Here is a 20,792-nt window from a genome sequence, read left to right as displayed (position 1 = left end):
TTAATCTTTTCAATGATACAAACTTCATGTTTTCTTTGTCATTTGATGGATGTCAGTGATAGTCCTATCTTGTGGGACCTTTATGTGCTGGCGAAACCATTGTGGTAAAATGTGGTTTTATTGACAAGAACGACATTGCTATCTCTCCTGCAGACATTGCTATCTCTCATGCAAGGTATCACATCATTCATGCAAATTTGATAGGGAGACTATTGTTGTCCAGACTTGAGAAATCTTCAGTATCTGATAGTGGTTTGTTACTGTCAGCAAGTATGAGATTGACAGGTTCCCAGACATGTTTCAGGTTCACTGGAAGAAAACCGGGACCATTTTTCTCCATTTAATCTGCACTTGCAGTATCTAAGAGTGCCCTTCCGTATGAATAAATAAAAAACATATCCCTGTGGATATTGTCATGTTGAACTCTTAAATTAGCATGAACCCAGTGTGTTTGTCAGCCTGACAGAAAAGGACTTCAGAGAATCTGACTCGCTGATTAGAATATTCCACATTTCATGATTGTATACTCACTGTGTGACAATGTTTGTGAAAAATTTTAGTGAGAGAAATATATACTCAAATTGTTCTCTTTTTTCTGCATCTTACAGGAGCGTTCCTCATTCCTTACTTCATCATGTTACTGGGTGCCGGAGCCCCCCTGTTGATTCTTGAGGTCGGCCTGGGTCAGTTCATGAGCCAAGGAGGCATCACTGCATGGCGTCTGTGTCCATTGTTTCAAGGTAAGGAAACCCCTCCAATATCAGTCAAATGGACAAAACGGTCATAGAGGGCGTTGTTCACAGTTCACTACAAAAGAGCCCACATGGAGTGATGTTCAAGCTTTGAATCTGTAAGCACATGATTTGTTTGCAAAGGTTAACCATAACTTAAATTTGGTTCCATGTGATTAACTATTGAATACTCACAAACTAAGATGGAAGATGTAATATTCATTTTAGTGCTAACTGATAGATGGGTTTGCCGATGTAATTTCTATTTGGTCTGTCTTTACAGGTATTGGTGTTGCAAACACCATCATTGTGCAATGGCTGAACATCTACTATGTGGTGATTTTAGCCTGGGCCCTCTACTACATGGCATTGTCCTTCACGTCGGATCTTCCATGGAACTCGTGTGGCAACTCCTGGAACACTGAGAATTGCGTTGATGATTATATTTTTAACAGAAACGATACCAATGGAACGTCAAATATCACATCACCAGTGCCATCCATCGTTGAATTTTGGGAGTACGTATTGCCCTATTCAAGTGTCTGCCTCTTTCTTCCTTCCCCCCTCCTCCCCTACAGAACCATGGGGGTCACGATCTTTGGCAGCTTTCAGCTCAGAGAGCTGAACAGACCCTTCTGTATTCACTGAACAACACTGCAATTAAGTCTAAGATGGCAACTGGTAATGTCACATGAAGTAGTAGTTCTGATGAGTGTGTCTATCATAATGGCATGCACATTTTGAATTTGCCTGCTATTGATATGTGACTTCGAGGTTACATATCAAGGACAAATTCTGCATCTGGTATTGCTTTGTGTTAATATGTTTGGCACCAGTTTACAAGTGGTATAGCCACAAACTGATGACGTCAAATCTCCGTACACAAAACACAGACGCCTTGTAATTATGGCACTGTGTATTGTGTACGGTGATTTGACGTCATCAGTTTGTGGCTATACCACTTGTGAAATGGTGCCGTATCTTTATTTGGGCAAGATTTGTAAGATGTGTCATAAAGGAAGTAATCACTGCTTACCACTACTGATCAGCCACTGTGTGTATTTCTCATTCGAATCGTAGGAGAAAAGCTCTCAAGTTGTCTGATGGTATTGAAGATATGGGAACCGTGAACTGGGAAATGGCAATTGCTCTTATTGTAGCTTGGATTTTGGTCTATCTTTGTGTGTTCAAAGGAGTCAAGTCTACAGGCAGAGTAAGTGTTTGTGTGATTATGCTTGTTGTTATTTAGTCCACAGAGTGAGTTGCATTGTCATAGCAAACTCTGTGATATGTCAAGTAATTTCAACAATGTTAATGGTCCTGGAAAGTCTGGAAATTTCAAAATAATAAATCGCCCAGGATTCATAGCAAAATTGAACTGATTTTCGGAAACTCTTTGAAAACTGATCACAGACCTCAAAACTTGTAAAAATTGCCCATTGTATAGTAAAATTAATTTTTTTGAAAATATTTTCATGACATTTCAAACCCTCTTGTTACACTTAGAGTTCAAAATGATATGTAAGATGATCACAAAATACTCTTGGAAAAATTTTATAAAGACTTCGCAAAAGTCCTGAAATTCCTTAGTTGTGTAAAGTTAACCAATGTTCAATTGCTAATACATGTATGTTTCTCATTTTACTGTTTAGGTTGTATATTTCACGGCTACTTTCCCATACGTCTTGCTGGTAATTCTCTGTATCCGTGCAACGACTCTGGATGGAGCTATAGATGGTATCATTTTCTACCTTAAGCCTGACATTGAAAGGCTCAAGGACAGTCAGGTAAGATGGGCCCACACCTCTACAGCTAAGAATGCTTGTAATGCAGAATTCTGAGTGTTACTATTTTTATTGTATGTGCACTTTGACCTCACTAAAACTGATCATGAACTTTTTCTTGTCATTTCTTAAAGGTATGGATCGATGCTGGCACCCAGATTTTCTTCTCATATTCCATTGGTCTGGGTACTCTTGTTGCTTTGGGAAGCTACAATAAATTCAAGAACAACTTCTACAGGTAAAATTTATGTAATTGCTACTCAGAAAGTCTTTGTTGCTTGCTGTGAAAAATTTTTGAATGCAAAGAGATAGAAATGTTTTGAATTTTGATGTAACAAAGCTAACATGCAATGTGACCAAAAGTTTGATTTTAATTCTGCAGGCAGAAGAAACCAACTTCTCCTTTTTTCTTCACAGGGATTGTATAGTCTTTGCGTGCTTCAATAGTGGTACGAGTATATTCGGCGGCTTTGTCATATTTTCAACGCTTGGCTTCATGGCGAAAAAATACGGTGTGCCAGTCGGGGAAGTTGCGAGATCAGGTATGTCGCATCAACAGTCTCTTTGTAGCTTGTTAAGGAAATTAAAAAATGGGATAACACACTTCATTTTATCATTCATCTACCATACACTTGCCCATGACTGAGGTCAGAGTGGTCTTGTCCACTGCAATGTTTCTCAGTCAGTGATTTTTGAATGACATTCTTTGAATATGCTTAAACCACACAGGTCCGGGTCTGGCCTTTATCGCGTATCCAGCTGCCGTCGCGGAGATGCCCGTCTCCCCACTATGGTCCATACTGTTCTTCTTTATGGTGATTCTGCTAGGCTTGGACAGCGAGGTATTCATAAAACTGAACAAAATACTCTCTCCTCAAAAAAAAAAAAAAAAAAAAAGAAAAAAAAAAAAAAAACACAGAAAAATTCAATTCTTATCCTGCGATTAGGAGCGCAAAACTAATAACTGTGGGGGCTTTGCAATGGTTCTAACAAATGCAACTATTGATTTGTTTGTGTTTAACCTTTTCTTTCTGTTAGTTTAGTTCAGATATGATGCCACAGGAATGAGAAATTTTTTGTAGGTAAAACATTTACTTTCCAATTCTGGTGTGGAGACTTCACCAAATTTTGCAAAATTGCCCAGGAGGGAAATACTGTATATCAGATAACTTGTTCATTTGATCATATGACATTTTTAGGTGTGTCACCTGGCTGCCTTCTTGGAGATGGTATCCCTCACAATAATGGTTTTCCCTAAACTCAATTCTGATTATGGTCAGTGCGATGATGACTGAAAATCTCAAGTATCTCATCACCAAATCTAGATTCTCTAAATATTCTGTATTGTTCAATAAAAGAATTTCTGATGCATCTTCTTGTTCGGCAACTTTGATATCAATTTATTTACAACTTAGGTATTCTGAACTTCACATCTTTTTGGTGGTTGACACCATACTGTGTTACTCTGTGTCCTGTTTTTATTCCCCTCCATAGAGCAAGTTTGTGTAAAGTGTTACAACCTAAATATATTAAGGTGGCTGACTCAAGGCTTTGAAATAATTAACTTCAGCAATATCAGAGTTGATGTAATAGCATTGCAATCTACCCAGGACAATCATTACTGCTGTTGTTTGAACTCAGTTTGCTGGAACACAGTTGGACTGTTGCAAACAAAGTTCAAGATGTTTTGCTACAGGGTTTCAGCAAATTGCAACATTGTTGTGTACACTGTTACATGTTATCAAGTTTGTGTTGGATATTGCAACATTGTAACAATATAGTTCCACAGTGTGCTACAGCGCATTGTATTGTAACAATGCTGCAGCCATATTACAACACACAAGATTGCAACAGTGTGCCACAACATTGTTTACATTGTACAATATTGTTACTTTTTGCTGCAACATTGTTACTATCATTTGCAACATTGTTACAACAGCTGTCCTGACAAGTAACTAAACTTCATTGTAATATTTTCTCAACTCTGATTTGTGTTATTTTGGATTTGAAATTGTCTGTGGCATCAGATCGCTAAATAGGTTCTTTTATAGCTTAGTGAACACGGTATTTCATAACACTAACATTTCTTTTTTACTGTGTGACCTTTCTTTCAAGTGTATTGCTTTCTCAAGCAGGACTGTTTCGATCAAAATTCAGCAAAACTTGCACGAGATATGTTTCTGGTATACAGGTGTTTAATCAATTTTGGAAAAGTCTTTCAACTGTAAATTGTATGAAAAATTCTAAGATTCATATTATTTCTTCAGTTGCAATTGCAGTAGTTTTGTCAATTGCCAAAAAGCACTGTTTGACCAGCGGTGTAAAATATTTTATCAGACAGAAAAAAAAATTCAAAAAAGTGAAATATTATTTTCATTTGCAAACCAAGTGAGATGTCAATTCAAGTGCAGTGGCCACTTGCTACATAATGGAACCTAGTTTGAATGTCTTTGTTTTTCTCTACTTTTCTATCTCAACAGTTTGTAGGTGTTGAAGGCTTTGTTACCGCTATCTGTGATCTATTCCCGGACAAACTCAGAGTTGGCACGTACAGGAAACCTCTCTTCATCCTGGCCTGCTGTATATTCTGGTTCATAATCGGCTTGGTCCTTATTATGAATGTAAGTTTTATGCGAACGAGAGTTGGACCAATAAATGCACATCCTTTGGAGCAAATCTCTGGGAAGATTTACCCTTTGACCTGTACTTTTTCAAAAACTGTAATATGAATATGCAGCGTATCAAAATAAGTGGAACTGAACGTGCATATGTCAATGATATCACAACCATGGTAAAGTGCTATGTTTATGTATTGCCTAGTTGTTTGTTTTGTTGTTCAAAAAAAGACATTTTGTATTTGCTTTTTGTAACTGCAAATAAGTAAATGTTCCATAATGCCTTTGTAATTTAGTTTGCATAGGTTTCAAAGATCTATGGTACATACTTCTGATTTTGCACAGATGACTGATAAATCAATTCATTTTCTCTTTCTTTCTTTCACAGGGTGGAATGTATGTGTTTCAGATATTTGACTACTATTCAGCCAGTGGTATAGCTCTTCTGTGGGTTTCATTCTTCCAAGCAACCGCTGTTGGATGGGTTTATGGTAAGACGTTCTTTCACACAAAGTCCCATCCCCCTCCCTTGCTACATTGACATAGACTTTGCACTCTTATCAATCTTTGACGAAGAATGGGCCCTGATGACTGTCTATTGAATGATCAAATTGTTACAAAAGTTTTCTGGTTTAGTACTTGTGTAGACTCACACTTTGATGGCTAGGAAGAAAATGAAGTTTCTAAAGTCATTCCTTGGCGGAATTTAAAAAATCTGAGTCTTTAACTATTGGTAAGTATTTTGGTGAATGACATAATCTGAGGAAAGATTGTCTGGAGTAATGTATGCTTAAAGGTATACAGTCACCTGTAATCTTAATATGCCCATATTCAAAATGTCCATGTGAGGGTGCTGTTTTTAAAAAGCGGCCACCTGCTTAACCCTTTGCAGCCCAGCTCATTTGCATAACAATGTACAGTGGAGACCAGAACTCCCCACTCAAAAATTAAATATTCTGTAATCATTAACAGTGTATTGTTTATTCCAAATTTGTAAAAAAGTGGCTCAAAACTGACTACAGCAACCTGAAATTATTTTAAAGCTTATAAAATTTCCTTTCCAATGATATATTGCTTATGGGGAATTCAAGAAAATTTCTTGACACTTTTCCTCATCAAATGAAGCTGGCAGCTGATTTATTGCGCAGTTTTACACTTTCCTTTTCAGGTAAGAAGTCCCAGATGAAATAAAAATAAACAAAACACATAATTTGAGTGTTTCTTCTTTTTTTTACATGATGTTATTTTGAAAATCAATGTTTTTCTAATTTTGCAATTGTTGTAGCATCATAGAGACGAGAATTTGCCGTACATATTATTATATATCATCAACCAGCTTGTGCAAATTTCATGGCACATTGAGGAAATGTTTGCATCATTTTTAAACGTATTATAAAGTAAAAGTAATATCGAACACAAAATTATCAAATTTACAACAAAATAAAAGTATTTATTTATAAAGTGTCTTTAATTCACAAAAATGAGGGTACGATAGTTCTCCTTTTGGCGCCTGTAGGCTACAGTGTACGTTCGCCTTTCTTTCCAATAAATTCTGGGGATCGAAGCTCAGGCAGTATCCGCTAAGGGGGCAAGTCAGCATCTAAACTTTGAAATACTACTTGACTGGCTTGGCTTGCATGTACTGGATCATATGGCCTTTGAATTTTATCATAGCCTAATCAATCGACAGCTAGCGAAATGACCGTTATTTGCGGGAAAAGAAAATTGAACGCCTGAGGTCAAGATGAGGTCGAACTTTGAACGTACGATCATGCACGGTTGAGGTCACCGGCGGGCACATCGAGTTCATTATCATTGACATGAAAATACTTCTGACATCGGTTCTTTGGCATTACTTTTGCGATCCCCGATAGTTGTAATCTGTCGTCTGTTGACCAGTAGTCATTTACATCTTGCATGGTGTGAATTTCGATCAAAATATTTGCTATGAGCGCCCGCATTTCATCAACCTTCGTCTCATACCAGTACTGGTTTACGTCGGCGCCGGGCCATCGACACAGAGTCGCGTAGTGGTTGATTTCATCGACAACTTGTTGACGGAAAGGCGGCGGAATTAACAGAAAAAATAATCTATCGGCTGAGCTCCGATGCCTAAACTATGATAAGAAACAGATTCAGCGACCAGAAAATCAGAAGATCGAAATTTTGTACCACGAGGCGACCCTGTGAGATCTCACACTATTTATCGGGCGCTTCGGTTATAGTTTGCATGCAGCATGTACTTGCCGTAGCGCTGCATCGATCTCACCTACGTCAATGTCACTCACTGTTTCTACGTTTTGAAAATGGAATCAACAGAAAAAATAATCTACCGGATGAGCTCCGACACCTAGACGATGCTAAGGGCCAGATTCAGCGACGAGAAAATTCGGAAGATCGAAATTTTATACCATGGGACGACGATGGATCTCACGCAATATATCGGGCGCTTCCGGTTACAGTTTGAAGTCCTAAAACTGGAATATTTGCCGTAGCGCTGCATCGATCTCGCCAACGTCTATGTCACTCACGTGTCTACGTCTGAAAAGCCTTCAAATTCCTCCTTTTCGTCATTGTCAAGGAAATTCTCATGATATTAGGTATTCGAGCGACCGACATCCGCGATTTTTCAGTGAGGGTTGACGCTACGGCATGACGTAAACAAAATTTAAAATTCAAACTTAGCGACGCGTCTGAGAAAACATCGATCGATTTTGTGCAAAAACTTTTAATGGCAACCTGTATATTTATGAGCGGGAAAATGTAGCCTAACATTTGCTTAGTACGTCATCAGAAAATGATGATACGTTCATCACGGAAAACCGTTACGTTTCCCGCATTTTCAAATCGACCCAGAAGTCTGGAATGTTCGGGCGCTTTCGGGCGCTTTGGCCGCACCCCCATAGGGCGTTTGAGGGCGCTCTGGACTGCAAAGGGTTAAAATCTGTGATTGGTTAGATTTTCTCTTGCCATGGTAACAGTGGCAAAATTGGAACAGGTGACAGTATACCTTTAACCAATCATCCTTACTGGTTATAAAACTTTGATGTGCTCAAACTCTCCATCCTCACTCTGTATTCCAGGACCAAAGCGTTTGTACAATCATTTTGAGCTCATGTTGGGCTGGAGACCAGATCCATGGAACCTTATCTGCTGGGTTTTCTTCACCCCTGGTCTGTGTGCAGTAAGTAGTGTTTTTGATATTTCATCCTCTGTGTGTGTGTGTGTGTGTGCGTGCAAATTTTCACCTGTACAAAGCTGGAATTACATCACTCACATTTGCTGAGTACATCAAATACACACTAAAACCGTCTGTCTTCCTAGGAAGAACGCGCCGCTGGGACAGATACTCAGCTTCTCAAGTTTGACAGTCCTTTTCTGATCTAGCATTTTTGACGGCTTGTTTAAAAGTTCGTAGAGTGAGAAATATTTCCACCATTGTGGAGTTTAAAAATCGCAAATTGTATTTTATTTTTCCCCCATTGAGTTACACCGGGATGGCAGCTATTTTTCTAATTTCAAATATCGGTGAATCTTGGGTAATTTGTTTCTCTAGTTCTAAACTTAGCATGGGAACACCAGATTTTTATTCATGATTCGGTAAGAGAATGATTTTCATTGAGGAAAGTTTGAGCAAAAGTTTAAGCCTTTCATATTTGACTACCTTAATTATAATACGATGAAATGTTGATGATCTGACTATGCCTTTGGAGCAGAATGAGTAACTGTAGTTGACATTGCTATCAAAATACTGAAAAAAACTCACAAAAAGTTACAGCTACTGGCCATAATGTGAAAAGCTACTTATTCTCCATAGTCTTTACAGAAACTTTGATCGTAGATGGCATTCACCTATTCTTTCATGTCTGTCTGTCTGTCTGTCTGTCTGTTAGTACTGTGATTTTGAACTTAAAAACTGCAACTATCAGCCCCAGTGAAAAGAAGTATTTTACAATTTGTTTGGATATCTCTGTCAGCCAACAGTTTCTGTCAAGATACAGTGAACTCCAAGAAACGTTTCGTTGTTTCTCCACCCACAGGGTATCTTCATCTTCAGTTGTGTTGAGTACAGTCCATTGACCTACGACCGCTCTTGGGGTACATATTACTATCCAGACTGGGCTATTGCTCTCGGTTGGATCATGGCTCTCTCGTCCATATTGTGTATACCGGCTGTCGCTGCCTTCAAGCTTATCCGTGCAGAGGGTTCACTCTCTGAGGTGGGTAACACTTCCAGTTTAACTTGTCCACACTTTGATCCCTGTAAAAAAAAGCCCACAGTCACCATTGACAACAATGAGTTTGAACCAGTTATATGAAGGGTTGTCACGTACTATGTCACTTTATTTTGTCATCGCAAGCCTTTTTTTAGAGAATCAACTATGATTTGCCATGTGAAAGGGGGAATGTCTTACAGGTTTTAGCTGGCCGTTGCCAAGACTATATATGTGTCTTTCATTTGTGACACTTTTAAATCTCTTATGTTGTTAAAGGGATATTGTCGTCGGAACTGCGCTCAAAGGTCGTATGGGACCCATACGATCCATGGCAACAATGTATCCAAGGCACAATGATCATTGATGACAGTTAAAACATGTCTGTCATAATCTATCATCATGTAATTTAAATTTTGCAACTATGATGATGAGGTGCATCTTGATATCGTGCATGAAATACATTGATTGTAAACAAGAAACGTGCACATGCGCAGTTCCGACGACTATATCCCTTTAACCCTTTCACCCCCAATTCCCTGTAAACAGGTCCAACTTTACCATAGAAAACAATGGATTTGGGACAAACCATGGTGGTGAAAGGGTTAAGCCGGTACCGAAATGCAAAGACTATCTACCAGCTTTGGGAACGTAAATCCATTGCCAAAATGTTAAGAATTCCCCATAAAGCACAACAGCAAATAGAACATTGATTTAGTTGCAGTGATGGGCATTCTGTATGACTTGAGATTTTTCATCACACAAAATACAACGTGATAGTTGCTTTATCAGTGATATAGTTGCCGCAGTCAGTGCACGAACCTAGCAACCAGCCATGGCAACCGACTTACAATTCACTTTTTTCCTGCAGAGATTCCGTTCCACGACCACCCCACGCCTTAAACCACACCAAATTGCCGATCAAGATCCCCCAGTGATCATGTCAACAGTCAGTATGAACTATAACCCGACGACTGATGAAAAGCCTCCACCGTATAATAACGGGTACACAAAAGACATAAAGGAGGATATTGTACATATGGAGCCGCTTGCCAGGAGTAGACATGACGAGTTTGTGCCCCAGTAAGTAAACCAACCACTAAAAAAGACCTGAGGTGAAGGGTCAAACAGGATTGGGGAGAGAAAAGGAAGGTCATCTTTCGGTCAGTTTTGACCTTCATGCCTGAGTCACCTCTGACCTCTGAACTCTGTATGGGTGTATGGACTTTTCAACCCTAACTGTTTATTTTAACGGGAAACGTTGTGAAAACGTTTGCATGTCTTTCAGTATGGACTAAAAAATAAATACTAAAGGGTGTTCACTGGTGTAATTGAGCGACAAAGCACTTCTTTGGTATACCACTAGATTCTGACCAGTTCACGACTCTATGCTCATCCAATAACGTGTACATACGATGAGATTGGTATTGCCTTGCCGAAGTGTTTTATTGCTGTTTTATTGTAACAGTATATTGAGTCTGACACAAAACATTAAAAAATTTTTTTTGAACAGACAGTTTGGTCATGTTTCATCTGTGCTATGTTACGGATAAAGCACTTATTTTCACATCTCGACCAATCAAATCGCTGTATTGTCACATCAATGTACTGGTATAATATAATCTTTATTTGATTTTTTTGCATCGGATTGATGCTCAGTTGTAACAATAATTGTGATTCGCTGACAACGAAATAATCTGTAACATAGAAAGGAAAAAAACAATATTTGAATATAATGATGTAGTTTACAATGTAATCGTATGTTTGCTAACAGTTGATGTGTTCCATATTGTGGGTATTTATCACGTTATATTCCTAAGTCTAACTCGAAATGACTGCATGTCAATGAGGCTGATTATATACTTATGTTTTAACCTATATTACCCAAACACTGGTGTCAACAATATTTTTCTGGGGTGATTGGACCACAAAGAGGTGTGGTGGAGGGGGGTGATGATTTGACCATTTACCACAGGGCAATGCGATCCTTTGTCCAAATTCGAACACAATCAAGGGATTTTCATAGTGTAACGGTCACTGTGTTTAGTTGATTAGGCTCAAGTCTAGATGTCTCAATATCCAGATTTGAGCCTGCATTGTCCTTGAAAAGGTGTACGATCGTTTCAGTAATCAAAGTCTTTCCTCCACTGTGGCCTTTCCTCATTGTTTCTCTGAAAATTTCCCAAAGTTTGAATAATCAATAAAATACAAAGATCTTTGCTAGCAATCGAAAATCAAATGTAAATTCGTTTAGTCTGTTCCATTTCAGCAGAGTTGTTTGGCACAGCAAAGACAATTATATTGCCCTTCATAGATTCACATCTTCCTAGATCGTACATCTTTTTAAGAATCCCAAGAATAATTTAATAGCACAAAAATTAATTTGATTATAATATATATATATAATATATATATATATATATATATATATATAATATATATATATATTTATAATATATATATATGAGTCACCCAGAATATATCAATTAACACAACTAGAGTGCATGTTAGCCCAATAACTATTGGTCTATATTTCATATATCCAAACTTGATTTTCCAAAACAGCTGTTTTGCTGTTTTTAATTCGGGGTCCGTGAGACTAAACAACAACTAGATGAATACATTTGCCTTGGTGTGGACTGAGAGAGTAACCTGGCCTTTGTGAAGAGAAAATCGCTCAGCGAGTCTATACTGAACCGTGGTTCACATAATCGTACATATTTGATTTCGGTGTTTAATATTTGACCGCACATATGAAAAGTACTGTGGTGGTTGTATTTTAGTAGAAAGTGCCAAATTCAATTTTTGTAACCTTTTCATCATTTTTACTTTGTTTGAATATCAATTAACGTCATTTATCCCATTTTTTTAAAAATATTCTCAATTTATCAACCCAAAACCAATATTTTCATCATATATATACTTTGTTTGATTATCAAATTATCAACATTTGTCCTTTATCCCTATTTCGAATATTCTCAAATTATCAACAATTATAATTCATCTCTGTTGAACTTTCTCAAAATACCAACCTTACCATTTTGATGAAATCAATTTCAGAACACATTTATTCAGGTGCCCGTATCATTTTGTCGAAGCAGATAAGTGATAATGCAATAATCATTAATGAACTAGAAACACATAAGATTGGAAGGAAAAAAGTGTCAGAGGATTGCACGTATGAGAGTGAAAATGACAAGATATGACAACTGCCACATCTTTTAATGAAAAGATACTCCTTGTGGTTCAGAATCTTCAATCTATTCGAGATTTACACTATTCTAATATATCTTCTCAGTAGATTTTTATTTATATAGCAGACATTATAGAAAAAAATTTGCTCTTATATTATAGCCTGATTATATTTTTGCGATTTCTGTTTTTAGTTTCATTTATTAACCGCTCATTGTTGGCATCATATCTTCCATTTTCCTGCATGGAAAGTTAAAAGAAAATGTTTGTGATTAGCTGGTTTATGCCCGTTAAGGGCAAAGAATGTAATGTGTCGTAACTGTGGCAACGTCAAAATGAATCTTGTATGCAATAACGCGTCATTGCAGAAATACCATCAGTGCCATACAAGTCTTTAACAGCAAGAACCAGTGTCCTTTTGCTTTTGAAGAAAAATCATACCAGTAACCTGTTTGCATTCGGCAAATCGACCGCCGTCAAAAAAAATAGCCATGCCCACAGGTATCCAGGAGTGTGGGGAAGCATAACGTTCACACCAGAACCATGGAATACCAGACTCTCAGAACGCTAAAGCTCTCACTGGCCAAAAAGTTTAACAACTCCATCCGCTGCATGCCACCAAAGCTCTCATAACATTACTAACCCAACTACGCATTAATTGTTTTTCCGCTTCTTTAAATAACATTCAACATACTAACCTTGAATTTCAGGCATATTATTCAGCTTCCTGGGCGTAAATATTTTTCGCTTGTGACTCTGTTTTTCTGATCTATTTCTATCATCCCTCTTTACCTTACAGAAGCAACGGTACGGTGCATCATGACGTCCAGTACATAACGGGTGTCTAGCAACAATCTCCCTAGCAACATCCTCCCTAGCAACTACCCATTAAGGAAGTTCTTCACGAACTTGCCTTTCATTTCCTGCATATAGTAAAGAACATTGCCAATTTATAAGTTTACCTTTTTTTTATTTTGTAAAGAAAAGAAATATAAATTATATTATTTAAGAGAACAACTACGGGATGTAAAAGGTAAAGTTTTAAAGTAAGGGATATTTGAAATAAAAATGTGCCCCTTCATGCGTAAGGTGATCAAATAGCCTCGATCCATCATGGTTAATTGTCATCATGGTCATGGTCATCGAGTCAAGTCAAATCCCTCCCCAAAAATTAATCTGTTCGTTTCATTCATCTTAACATCAGTACAACTTAACAAACATCTGTCCTCTCCCCGTGCGACTTGACGTAGCTTTCTTGTCGACTGTGCTGCTTTTATTATCACAAGTCTTGAGAAGGTGACTGAAAGTTATTACTTCTTCACATTGTTTCAATCCCAGGATGCAGTCAAACTGAGCATCGTTGATTTGTATGAGCTTTCTGGCGATGGAAATGTGGTTGTCAAATTTTGATTCAAAATGTCATAGACAGCAATAAAATATGTGAACATTTATAACTGAATGTTCCATTGTATATGTTCCCAAAGCTAGCGTTTGGGTATTCTCATATAACTCGCTATGAAAGTAAAAATGTACATCTAGACAACAGAGGTAGACACTGTCGACAAGAAAGCAGTCCAAAAATGTCATCCATCTAATCATCCAATTCTTTCATCCATTTCTAGGAACTCACTCCGTGTCGTGTTTATATGTACGTCATCTGTTTCCTGAACAAGTATCATCAATTTCCGACTCTGTAACTCAAACCATGTGAATATTGTATTTTTCTCTCTCTCTCTCTGCTAGAGGTTGCATGGATTCTTGACCCCACTGTACCACAACTTCAACATTGCCTTGACCAGCATCGCAACCACCTTGTCTCTTACTTACACTGTTCCTTCTCCTCTCGGTGTGTTTTCAACATCTTCCAGAACAGAACAGGACAGGCCTATTGTTTCTGAGGGGGTTCAATACCAAATGCATCCATGAATTTAAAACAAGTCTTTCTTTGCTGATATTTAAATTACAGTTTTGTAGGACTAACTTTTGTCCATATTTTAAACACCATACCAATACACTAGCTTGGCAAACATTCAGTGTTCCACAAAATACTCTAGCAAATTTTGAACATTTAGGAATCATCACAAGCACTTGAAACTCTAAACTATACAGTGGTGCAGATGCAATAATGCTGTAACCAGTCAGATGTTCACGGACAGTTACTGTGAAGGACATGCATGTAGTGTGCTGACCCTTTGACCCTCAGAAACAACACTGTTCATGTTCAGCTAACCTCACCACAAGATTCTTCTATCATTTGTGAAAGCCAGCCGAGTTGTGCTGCTTGTGGCGAGGCTTTTCGCAATGACAGGTGTGACAACCAGAGCTTTGTGGGTTGCAGGTGCACTTGTTTTAACATGCAAAACTGCACTTCCTACTGTGTTATGTGTTTAACTCACTTTGTCTGTTTCAGGCTTTGATAAACCCATCTTTCTCATTACATGTGCTAGCAGCAGCTAAACCTCTGCCACAGACCGCGTCTGTCATTATGATACGCAGAAAGTGAGCCCCCATGTGTGTATCAAATGATTGAGTGGCACCAATGACCCTCGGCACATACCATTTAAAATGTGGGTGAATTGATTTCACAGTGGAACATTCTTGAATGTTTGCGTATGACATGTTCAATTTCATACGTTTGTGGAATGCTCTTTCAATCTGTGTGCATGGGTTATAATCTGACTGCTGCAGATAGCATATTTGACGCCCAGCACATACGCAGTTGACATCATGAACAGTGAAATTGGAACTCTCCACTCATCAAGTGTTTGTTTCATGCATCTTTTTAGAGAGATGCACGCTGCTAGCACATTGCACATACACGTCTTACTTGCTCATCAGTCTTTTTGTTCAGTGTTTGCAAACATTCCTGTCATCCGTGAAAGGAGGGACATCCCATCCCGGTTCCCTTTCAGTTTAATCTTCAATCCCAAAACACCAACCTTACAATACTCACTGCAAGAAAACAAGGTTCTATGATCACCTTGGTGTGTGCACAACCATCCACCCCCATTGCCAATAGACTTTGGTTCACTCCTATTGTTTTCATTAGCGAGGTTGGACCATTGTACTTGTACAGTTGTGGGTGGGACGGTTTTGAAAAAAAAAAAAAAAAAATGAAAATGTAGCGTGCCACTTAGATGTTTAAATTTTATGAAAGAAATACTTAAAATTTGAAAGGAAGAAAGGCATTTGATGTAAATGTTTTCATTTTCTGGTGCATTCAAAACTTTGTAAGCTGATGGAGTGGTTGCCAGGGCTACCATCAATGTACCTTGGTTTGAGAGCCAGTTCTGTCTGAAGCCATTTGGTAAAGAGAATATGGGTCCTTCAGGAGAAGCCTTGTTATGGCGCCCTCACATGTATTGATTGCTTGAGTCGTCATATACTGTGGATGTCTGATTCTTGATCTTCTACCATACCAAGTCCATCAGTTTGTGAAGTCTTGAATGCGCTTTTTTCTGACAAAAATACTGTAGCAAACTTTATTTTTGAGGACTGTCTTGAAAACTTCAGAGCAGGAAATTTGCATCAGCAGTTTTTTCAGAAGTTTGACTTCATTACATGGCAAATATCGTATCCATGTCACAAGGGATATGATACAAGAGTAGCATTCCGGTCAACTGTAAACTTGACGTGGTCGCTGAACTTGCTGAACTAACCAGGGGCATCTGTATGGCGTGAAATCGAGAGCCACTGCCACCTTCATCACAAATGGACATTACCATAGTACCGACGCATGGCCAGAACACGTATATGCATGATTATTTTCATACAAAGCCAGGAAGTGTTTAGTTTTTAAATCCAGAATTGATTATCCTAGTTAATCCTGTCCCTGTAGGATTTTTTCCCTCATCTTAAAAACAACAACAACAACAAAAAAATGATAAAAAACTTTTTTACAGTACATTGTGAAAGTACCACATCTTTTCAACATTTGATGTGACTCTGAGGAATTTCAGTAATTTTGTATTTATATTACTGTGAATGTCTTTGTTTTTTCCATGAAATTCTGTACTTTTGTATATTTTTGCAAGAGATTACGAGGAAGTGAAGAAAGTGTTATTTTTATGTTGTCAAACGTTAGTTTCTCGTTGGTACAGTCAACTGCTGTGAGTTGAGAACACACTGAGCGAGCTGATCTGCCCTTGGGCTCACGATCGCTGCAAAGTCTTAATCTTGTATTCTTGAAACACCCATACCAGTTGGCTATACCGGTTTGGGACAGTCCAATTTAGAAAAAAAAAATTGGAATGGACCATTTACTGTGTGTGTTGTCAGCTACATCTACACGAAAGTCTGGTCTGTCTTGCCTAGCGTTCACAGACCTGAAGTACATTGAGTTTGTAATTTCTAATTAGACCAATATTCTGTGGTTTTAAAGCTAATTTTTTTCTCATATGTTTTCCAGTGGTTGCTCACATCAAGTGCCATTTAGTTTGCACAGTTTACAGGTTATTTTTATTTCCATGGGCTGAAAAAAACTGTTACAGTAGGTTTTTAAATTTGACCATTTTCATAGAGGAGTTCCTTGCATAGTGGCATATTACATAGTGATACTTATACACAGGCAATCATTATAGTAAAAAATAATTGAAACTAGTTAGAAAAAAAAAATGAAAAAGAAATAACAAAAATAAGTAAACCTTGAGCTACAGATATATGCATTTTCAATGCAGAAAGATTAACAGAACACTGATACATTGTCTTTCTTGGATTAATCTTAAAAACTTAATTGTATATGGAAACAACCATAAAGAAAACTTCAGTTGTGTTAAATACGGCCACTAGATGGCGCTATTCCAGAATGAGAAGTATGTGGAACTGTCATTCAAACAACATGATTGGAAGCACTGTTGCGAAGGTCAAGATACTTTGTTAATACTATTACGCATTGGCTTTTCATTGACTCTGAGAAGAAAGTAAACTAAAAGCTTCAAATTTGCTATTTTTTTATATTTGAAAAACAATATACAGATTTAAGAAAGAACGATCATGTGCTCAGACACAAGAATTGTACATGTGTGTGGTGTAATTGTTTCAGGCATTTTTCACGTTTGAAGAGTACTCGTTAGTATTTCCCGACAGCCAGATAAGTAGACTTAAACTTTGTGACCATAGATACAGTTGCCATGACACTAGTACCTTCCCCCTTAGTGGAGTCACTGTTGTTCCGTATGGTAGTCTGAAATTTCCATCCTACTGCACGAAAGCATTGCCATAGCAACTTGACAAGAAACAATGGACAGAGCAGCAATGTATGATTGGACGGTTGGGTAAAGTCACGTGACTGTCATGTGATACACTTGAAATGGCATGCTTTACTTTCCACACCGTGATTTTGCTGGAGGTTTTGTATATAGTTTAGCTCTTCACAGATGAACCAGCTATCCTTAATGTGCATCCCTTTGCCGTGTAATCATACTTGTGTACTATATTTAATTTATATTTGGTGTAAAAATTCAATATTTTGATGGTGACCCTGCGGGGTGGGAAGAGATTCAATGTCAGTGTCACCTTTCTACAGATGTGTACACCACATACACTCTCATCCTTAAATGAAAAACATCACCACGTGCATACTTTGATTTTCTGTGAGGGTCAGCATTTTGAGGTCAAGAAAATCTGACTGTGTATTTGTATACACATTTATGATTAATTTCAAGCGTTTCTCTCTATAATGTTTTGATTGGTGTAGATGCGGTTACACATCTGTGTCGGGTGACGTCATTGGCTGTTCCCACCACACACTGTCACCTTCCTAATTTGTATCTTGGGTTCTTGGTGTTGGAATAAAAAATGTTTGAACCTTATAAATGTGTTGTTGTTCTGTGTCATGCTTTCACTTATCCTCACAGCTTGATCAGGTCAGCAGATTTTAGTGTTTCCCCAAAAACTAACATGCAGATTTAGTGTTTCCCCAAAAACTAACATTTACCAGGGTGAGAACAGTTCAAGAGTTTGATATCAGTGATTTCACATATGGCTTCAACTTTTACATAATGTAATCACAGCCTTGTTCCAATTTTCTAAAAGTCCCCCATAAATCCAATACCTAGGATGTCCAATTGCAATTACATCTTTGCCCAAACTTTCCAATAGTACAGAGCATGTGCAGATCATATTGAAAGACATTTTTAGGGGCAAACTAAAAGACTGATGGCCAATGAGGTATCTCTGCAGATCACCTGCTCCTAAAAATGGAGGATTTTAAAGTGAAAATCCGGCCGGCCAATTGAATGCAGGATTGAGTGTCACAGGTCATTTCTATCTCTGTGATGGCACGGTCAATTGTATTTTCAACAGGCCTGATGTAGGGGGACCTAGCTGTGATATCGCAGCGGTACTTGTGGCGTGTATCCAAACGCGCTCGGGTCATCGGGGTCATCCCGGAACTGTGGCGATGACCCCAATGACCCGAGCGCGTTCGATACAACGCCACAACAAGTACCGCTGCGATATCACAGCTAAGCTACATCTTGAGGTTTGAACCATACGTCAAAGACCAGACGGAGCTACAGGATTCTCTCTGCATGTGAGCCTGTTTGCATGTTAGTTTATCAATTTATGATACAGGGTCGTCCAAACTCTCAATTGTTTAAATTATATGGCAATAACCAGAATAACTGTTTTGATATGGACCGAGCACGTCATAGCTGTACGTATGTGTGTAGACTGAGAGGTCCGTCGCTTGAGGGCGCTCTCTATGGGAGCATAGAGAGCGCCTCGGTGCGCATTGTATGGATAATAAAACCGTCAATATCCAGCAAAATCGCATCTTATTCTTAGATTATACAGATTACCAGATTATTACCTCGACTAAACTCCTTGACAGCTCATAAGTGTTATCAGTCGTGCAATAATACTGTGTCTGCGAGTGGTTGCAGCAACTAATAGAGTGGAACTGTTGCTGTAAAACGCTTTACAGAGATTGCAAAAGGGGTATATACACACAATGACAGTAACACGATTGGAACTAATACGGGATAATTGGATTTTCATATTTTGCAAATTTCTCAAAAGTGTTAGGTGCCATATAGCTGAATGTTGCAATATCGCAAATAACTCATAAAAACAAGTGTGTAATAAAGAAAGAAAAGCAGATGAGATATCATTTGTAGATTAAATCGACATTACTTCACCATCCGATAATCGCAAATTAGTTGCAATCGTGTTCAGTTCAGGCACGTGTCATAAAACAATATGTATATTGCCGTTTACCATAATTAATAAAGCAATTTCGCTTGATACTCCTAGTCCTTGGAATAGAGAAACCCCATTTATAAGACATAATTCAATGAGTGTACGTATATGAGCAATTTATAAATATGTATGTATGACACTTGTACAATGAATTTGCACTGCTTATATGAACTCGGGTACATTTTGGAAATGTATGTATGTCAATAATATATGTGGCATACAAATCAATCAAACGCCTTGAAGAATTAAAGCTGAGTCCAACACCCGAAGTTTTCAATAAAATGTGGAAAACGATGAAATTATACTGTATGCCGTCTAGATCTTATTCAGGGTTTGGTCAGAATTCTTTTACTGCAGTGAAACCCAAGGACCTACATGGAGATTAAACAAAAGAGGAAACTGAGAGGCTAGGCTGTAAAGGCCAAAGGGGCCATGAAAAATATCATCGCAAAACTGTCATTACTTTCTTCACTTTCAAAAAAGTAAACTTAAACTTTTTGTACAGTCATAAATTCTTCCAGCTGTCCATATCCCTGCAAGTGAAATTCAAATTGTTCATCAGCAGGAACACTGGGCCTTAAATATCCCTTCATCTTATGGAACTTGCTAAAGGAGGTCAGAAGTTCGTTATCGGTCCAAGACATGATGGTATTTCACATCGCTAATGTATTACAGAAATTTTGATGTATGGATAGTGAGCTGTATTAGGAAACCGAGCATTAATGTCCTACAAGTTTATTTTGAAATTTTTCGAGGCCAATAAAGGGTCAGTAGATTAATTTATACGTTTTTTGAACTTTGTCTTGTTTTAATGTCAACCCACAAGCATGCACGATGCTGTATAACTTTGACACTTTCAGCGTTGGTGGCGCACTGCCGTTTTGGACGAACATATACGCGTAAATATTAAATGAGCGTAAAAAATGCTCGATAGATTTAAAGCTTCGGTCAAATCATAGACGAACTGTAATTCGAATTTTTGAGTGTCTTTTATAGCATCCGCCAGTGTAAATCTTCAAAATATGACCTGTCACACCACTCATGATTACGTTCTTT

General features: G+C 38.0%; 1 protein-coding gene across 1 annotated transcript in view; it reads left to right on the top strand.

The window, feature by feature from the left end:
- LOC139139504 (sodium- and chloride-dependent GABA transporter 2-like) overlaps positions 1-18,344 on the top strand; it is a 40,901-nt gene extending 22,557 nt beyond the window's left edge. The window contains exons 2-14 of the mRNA XM_070708420.1: positions 609-740; positions 1,015-1,249; positions 1,812-1,944; positions 2,384-2,518; positions 2,650-2,753; positions 2,933-3,057; positions 3,245-3,357; positions 4,996-5,136; positions 5,519-5,621; positions 8,214-8,314; positions 9,171-9,350; positions 10,216-10,427; positions 13,336-18,344. Coding sequence (XP_070564521.1) covers positions 609-740; positions 1,015-1,249; positions 1,812-1,944; positions 2,384-2,518; positions 2,650-2,753; positions 2,933-3,057; positions 3,245-3,357; positions 4,996-5,136; positions 5,519-5,621; positions 8,214-8,314; positions 9,171-9,350; positions 10,216-10,427; positions 13,336-13,384 — 1,763 coding nt within the window. The 3' untranslated portion in view covers positions 13,385-18,344. The remainder of the gene's footprint in view (positions 1-608; positions 741-1,014; positions 1,250-1,811; positions 1,945-2,383; positions 2,519-2,649; positions 2,754-2,932; positions 3,058-3,244; positions 3,358-4,995; positions 5,137-5,518; positions 5,622-8,213; positions 8,315-9,170; positions 9,351-10,215; positions 10,428-13,335) is intronic.
- Positions 18,345-20,792: the final 2,448 nt, after the last annotated feature.

This window comes from Ptychodera flava, chromosome 1, assembly GCF_041260155.1.
Source record: "Ptychodera flava strain L36383 chromosome 1, AS_Pfla_20210202, whole genome shotgun sequence".
NCBI classification, from domain to species: Eukaryota; Metazoa; Hemichordata; class Enteropneusta; family Ptychoderidae; genus Ptychodera; species Ptychodera flava.
This window is presented reverse-complemented; position numbering and strand designations above follow the sequence as displayed.